The 6,446-nt window shown below is 55.4% G+C and overlaps 1 protein-coding gene across 4 annotated transcripts in view; it reads left to right on the top strand.

The window, feature by feature from the left end:
- Positions 1-6,446, top strand: part of NTRK3 (neurotrophic receptor tyrosine kinase 3) — a 265,470-nt gene that overhangs the window by 255,093 nt on the left and 3,931 nt on the right. For all 4 annotated transcript variants that reach the window (XM_070053298.1, XM_070053297.1, XM_070053296.1 and 1 more), the window contains one exon: positions 5,220-5,378. In XM_070053298.1, the coding sequence (XP_069909399.1) occupies positions 5,220-5,378 (159 nt within the window). The remainder of the gene's footprint in view (positions 1-5,219; positions 5,379-6,446) is intronic.

Raw genomic sequence — 6,446 nt, forward strand, 5'->3', positions numbered from 1 at the left:
CCTGTGGTCAGACTGTCCTCACCATGGTCAGACTGTCCTTACCTGTGGTAATACTGTCCTCACCTGTGGTCAGACTGTCCTCACCTGCGGTCAAACTGTCCTCACCACGGTCAGACTGTCCTTACCTGTGGTCAGCCTGTCCTCACCTGTGGTCAGCCTGTCCTTACCTGTGGTCAGCCTGTCCTTACCTGTAGTCAGACTGTCCTCACCTGTAGTCAGACTGTCCTTACCTGTGGTCAGACTGTCCTCACCATGGTCAGACTGTCCTCACCCGTGGTCAGACTGTCCTCACCATTGTCAGACTGTCCTCACCATGGTCAGACTGTCCTCACCCCATGGTCAGACTGTCCTCACCCCATGGTCAGACTGTCCTCACCACGGTCAGATTGTCCTTACCTGTGGTCAGACTGTCCTTACCTGTGGTCAGACTGTCCTCACCTGCGGTCAAACTGTCCTCACCACGGTCAGACTGTCCTCACCTGTGGTCAGACTGTCCTCACCCATTATCAAACTGTCCTCACCATGGTCAGACTGTCCTCACCCCATGGTCAGACTGTCCTCACCATGGTCAGACTGTCCTTACCTGTGGTCAGACTGTCCTCACCTGCGGTCAGACTGTCCTCACCTGCGGTCAAACTGTCCTCACCACAGTCAGACTGTCCTTACCTGTGGTCAGACTGTCCTCACCTGTGGTCAGCCTGTCCTTACCTGTGGTCAGCCTGTCCTTACCTGTAGTCAGACTGTCCTTACCTGTGGTCAGACTGTCCTCACCATGGTCAGACTGTCCTCACCATGGTCAGACTGTCCTCACCCTATGGTCAGACTGTCCTCACCATGGTCAGATTGTCCTTACCTGTGGTCAGACTGTCCTCACCTGCGGTCAGACTGTCCTCACCTGCGGTCAAACTGTCCTCACCACGGTCAGACTGTCCTTACCTGTGGTCAGACTGTCCTCACCCATTATCAAACTGTCCTCACCATGGTCAGACTGTCCTCACCATGGTCAGACTGTCCTCACCCTATGGTCAGACTGTCCTCACCACGGTCAGATTGTCCTTACCTGTGGTCAGACTGTCCTCACCTGTGGTCAGACTGTCCTCACCTGCGGTCAAACTGTCCTCACCACGGTCAGACTGTCCTTACCTGTGGTCAGACTGTCCTCACCCATTATCAAACTGTCCTCACCATGGTCAGACTGTCCTCACCCCGTGGTCAGACTGTCCTCACCATGGTCAGACTGTCCTCACCTGTGGTCAGACTGTCCTCACCTGCGGTCAAACTGTCCTCACCACGGTCAGACTGTCCTTACCTGTGGTCAGACTGTCCTCACCCATTATCAAACTGTCCTCACCATGGTCAGACTGTCCTCACCTGTGGTCAGACTGTCCTCACCATGGTCAGGCTGTCCTCACCTGTGGTCAGCCTGTCCTCACCACGGTCAGCCTGTCCTCACCTGTGGTCAGACTGTCCTCACCCCATGGTCAGACTGTCCTTACCTGTGGTCAGACTGTCCTCACCATGGTCAGACTGTAATTACCTGTGGTCAGACTGTCCTCACCTGCGGTCAAACTGTCCTCACCACAGTCAGACTGTCCTCACCTGTGGTCAGACTGTCCTCACCATTGTCAGACTGTCCTCACCATGGTCAGACTGTCCTCACCCCATGGTCAGACTGTCCTCACCATGGTCAGACTGTCCTTACCTGTGGTCAGACTGTCCTCACCTGCGGTCAGACTGTCCTCACCTGCGGTCAAACTGTCCTCACCACAGTCAGACTGTCCTTACCTGTGGTCAGACTGTCCTCACCTGTGGTCAGCCTGTCCTTACCTGTGGTCAGCCTGTCCTTACCTGTAGTCAGACTGTCCTTACCTGTGGTCAGACTGTCCTCACCATGGTCAGACTGTCCTCACCCGTGGTCAGACTGTCCTCACCATGGTCAGACTGTCCTCACCCTATGGTCAGACTGTCCTCACCATGGTCAGATTGTCCTTACCTGTGGTCAGACTGTCCTCACCTGCGGTCAGACTGTCCTCACCTGCGGTCAAACTGTCCTCACCACGGTCAGACTGTCCTTACCTGTGGTCAGACTGTCCTCACCCATTATCAAACTGTCCTCACCATGGTCAGACTGTCCTCACCCCATGGTCAGACTGTCCTCACCTGTGGTCAGACTGTCCTCACCTGTAGTCAGACTGTCCTTACCTGTGGTCAGACTGTCCTCACCATGGTCAGACTGCCCTACCCCATGGTCAGACTGTCCTCACCATGGTCAGACTGTCCTCACCTGTGGTCAGACTGTCCTCACCATGGTCAGGCTGTCCTCACCTGTGGTCAGCCTGTCCTCACCACGGTCAGCCTGTCCTCACCTGTGGTCAGACTGTCCTCACCCCATGGTCAGACTGTCCTTACCTGTGGTCAGACTGTCCTCACCATGGTCAGACTGTACTTACCCGTGGTCAGAGTGTCCTCACCTGTGGTCAGACTGTCCTTACCTATGGTCAGACTGTCCTCACCATGGTCAGCCTGTCCTCACCCCATGGTCAGACTGTCCTCACCACGGTCAGACTGTCCTTACCTATGGTCAGACTGTCCTCACCATGGTCAGACTGTCCTCACCTGTGGTCAAACTGTCCTCACCCCATGGTCAGGCTGTCCTCACCTGTGGTCAGACTATCCTCACCCGTGGTCAGACTGTCCTCACCCCATGGTCAGACTGTCCTCACCTGTTATCAGACTGTCCTCACCATGGTCAGACTTTCCTCACCCGTTATCAGACTGTCCTCACCATGGTCAGACTGTCCTCACCATGGTCAGCCTGTCCTCACCCCATGGTCAGACTGTCCTCACCATGGTCAGACTGTCCTCACTGTGCCATGTATGTCCACTTGCTTGATTCACGTGTGCTCTGAGTGTCCTTGTTCTTTTCTGTGTTGAATCCTGATTCTAGCTACATGTAAAATAAATGATTAATGGTGTTAATTTCCCCCAGATCACTTCAGCTATGTGCCATTGTTTTCCATGAGTAGGACTTTATTTATTATTATTGCAATGAATGTTTTTAAATTTAATTTTCATTTTTTCCTCTCCCAACTAGTTTATTTTGAATTGGCTGCAGAACCTTTAAAAATATCCTTTTGTTATTAATTTCTGATTCATTTTATTTGATACAGAGAAAAGATTTTTTTTTGTGTGTGTGTTTTATCTTGGAATGTGAGATTTCCTTCGGGGCTGAGTCCGTGATTAATTTACATGGATTTGTAGGTGATTTAAGGTAACAGCATATACAGCGCAAGAAGTGGCAGACATGCGCAGTCACAGTTCTCATCCATTCGCTGGAACTCATTACTGTGTGTTTAAAATGCATCTTTATTTATGTTGTCTTCTTGGATCTTTTAATTTGTGAAAAATGTTTTAGTTTTCAATTTAGTGGTAGCTTTGTCATTTTTCATCTATAACCTGTGTTGACATACGCACATTCTCTCTGCATGCATATGTGACGTTTATGTACTGTCATGTATTAGCTGGAGCGTAAAAGTCATACTTATCACCATGACGGGTCTTTGGGTCTCCCCATCTCCAAGTGTGACAGGGGAGTTTGTCTTCACTTCTCGTGGCATTCTGAATTTCTTCTATATGTGTATGTGAAACACTACAAAATGTACAGGAAGCCAACAGTGAAAGAAACGCGTATCTGGGGGGCTAAGGTGCTGTGGGGCCCCACATCAGGGGGCCTGGGCTCAAGTCCCAGTCCACTTTGGGTTCCTGCTGACGCCCTAGGAGGGTCCCTGCCACCCATGTGGGAGACCTGGGTGAGCTCCTGGCTGAGCCCTGGCTGTCATGCGTGTCTGGGGAGTGAACCGGCGGATGGACGGTGCCTCTCTCTAGGTCTGTCTCTGTGTCTGTCTTTCTGCCCCTCTGCCTTTCAAATAACAGAAGACAAACAAGGAAAAGGGCCCAGGAGAGGTCAGGTGCACGTGCGAGGCCGTCCTGCGACTTCTGTGCCGCCCCGCGATCTCTGCCCTCTTGTTTTCAGGGCTGTCCTCGTGCAGCCGGCGCCGGCTCTCCCCGGGCTCTGCTCCTGGGCGGAGTGTGTGTCCCCTTTTCTCCTTGTCGGGGGACGGCCGCTGTTCTCCATCCCATCCTGCTTCTTCACGTTGGCTCGGTCTCGGGTTTGGAAGCCGTGGTGCAGCGGCCGTGCCCCTTAGCAGCGGGCATGCTGGGTGTGAATCGGCAGAGCCCATGGTCAGCCGCAGGTCCCCTCCCCCGCCCCGAGCGGCCCCGGGGCCTTGGCCAGGCTGAGTCCCTTCGGGTCCCCCAGGCTGGGGTTATCTGCAGGCTGCATTCCCGACAGGTGTGTGCCAGGCGCCCTGGTGGTGCCGTGGTGGTGCTACGGGCCCGGGTCCTGTTCCACTCACAGGAAGCCACTGTTGTCAGCATGGCCCCTCCCAGTTTGCGGCAGCTGCTTGGACGGACTGGCGTCTCTGTGGTCGGCTTGTTGGCAGCTTCTGTGACGTCCCAGTCACTGTGCTTCTGGGATCTTTCTCACGTTTTCCCAGAGTCTGACGGAGGCTGTGGGTGCAGACACCAGGGGCCTTCCCCGCTGTCCTCTGTCTGCCCCTCCCTGCCCCCAGGGACACGAGGACGTGGGCTGAGTCCACACAGACGCATGCAGAGAGCTCTGTCAGGGCACTGCTGCACGGCGGGTCTCGTCTTTCTTGAGGTCCCCTGACCTTCACCCTCTGCCCCTTCCTCTTGCCCTGGCCTTGGATCTGTGAGGCACGTGTGCCTGGCGCCCTCCGGGGCTAACGTAAGGCCTCCCTGGGGCTGGCCTTGTTGTAGACCCTCTGCCTGCCCACTACTGTCCTCCCCGTGGTCTCCCCTGCCGCTGGATTCCCCTCACCCACAGCGCTGGGTGCTGAATCCTGGGCAGAAGCCCCAGTCACCCGTGGGAGGGGTGGTGCCCTGGCAGAGTCGGGCTCCGGTCAGGGAACAGCTCTGAATCTCCCGCGGTCGGAGCTGGGACCTCACTTCAGCTTGGTGCTGAGGAAGTACCTTCCCTCTGCCGCCCCCTCCCACGGCCACTCCAGGGCCCTGGTGGTGATGGGTGTGGTTGCGTCTGTCCTGGGACCGTCTGCGCCCGGTGCGCATCGCAGGGGCAGGATGTGGATGGGCAGGCAGGCCCTGGCTCCTGCTCATGCGGTGCCCTCTCTGCCTGCCAGGTGGGGGGACACACCATGCTCCCCATCCGCTGGATGCCCCCCGAGAGCATCATGTACCGCAAGTTCACGACCGAGAGTGACGTGTGGAGCTTCGGGGTCATCCTCTGGGAGATCTTCACCTACGGGAAGCAGCCATGGTTCCAGCTCTCCAACACGGAGGTAGGGCCCCGGCTGCCTGTGCGCGGGGGCACCACAGGAGGGGGTGTGGGGCTGATTTCACACAGGGGCTGCAGCCACGTGTGCCTCCAACAGCAAACATGATAATAAACCGGGGGGCACGTTTGTCATTCTAATGTGCAATACTAGTAATACGCACAGGTGAGCATTTTATTAGTAGCCGACATTTGGTGCCCTCTGCTTCCGCTGTAACGAGGCAGTAACAATTCAAGAAGGGGGCAGCTGGGGCCTGCAGTGGGTGGACCAGGGTCTCGGGGAGCCCTGGGCAGGGAGAGAGCCACACAGCCACACAGCCCAGCAGGATGCTCTTGGGATGGCTGGGCCGGAGCCCTGCTGCCCTGGGCTCACTGCACCTTGTGGGCAGTAAGAGGCTCAGTGCCGTGCGGCTGCTGGGCTTCGTCCACTTCCTGGGTGGCCGTCACTATCGGACCTCCCGGGAATACTCGGGCAAGCGTGGCTCTGGGCTCTGGTCCTCTCCGTTCTCCTCTGAGCTGACTGTTTGCTAAGTGAATCTAAAGGCTGATAGGAGGCATTTAGACCTTTAATTGGGCTGTTCACAAGCTCGGCAGGACAAACATCTTAGCAGCCTTTTAAGTTAGGAGGAGTGCATGTCGGGGCCCACTTGTTACACTGTGGCTGCTTCTAAACACTTTCTAAACGCTGTGGCTGTTTCCTCTGAGGGACCAGTCACACTGTACACACACATGTCCATATACTCTCAGAGCATGCACACGCACACACACGTGCACCTGAACAACTGTACACACACACATCCATGTGCTCTGAGTGTGCACACACACATGTGCGTGCACCTGAACAACTGTACACACCCATGTCCATGTGCTCTGAGAGTGCACACACACACGCGTGCACCTGAACAACTGTACATACACATGTCCATGCGCTCTGAGCGTGCACACACACACACGTGCACCTGGACAACTGTACACACACATGTCCATGTGCTCTGAGTGTGCACACACACACGTGCACCTGAACAACTGTACACACACATGTCCATGTGCTCTGAGTGTGCACACACACATGTGC

The sequence above is a fragment of the Oryctolagus cuniculus genome, chromosome 12, assembly GCF_964237555.1.
Source record: "Oryctolagus cuniculus chromosome 12, mOryCun1.1, whole genome shotgun sequence".
In the NCBI taxonomy this organism is placed as follows: domain Eukaryota; kingdom Metazoa; phylum Chordata; class Mammalia; order Lagomorpha; family Leporidae; genus Oryctolagus; species Oryctolagus cuniculus.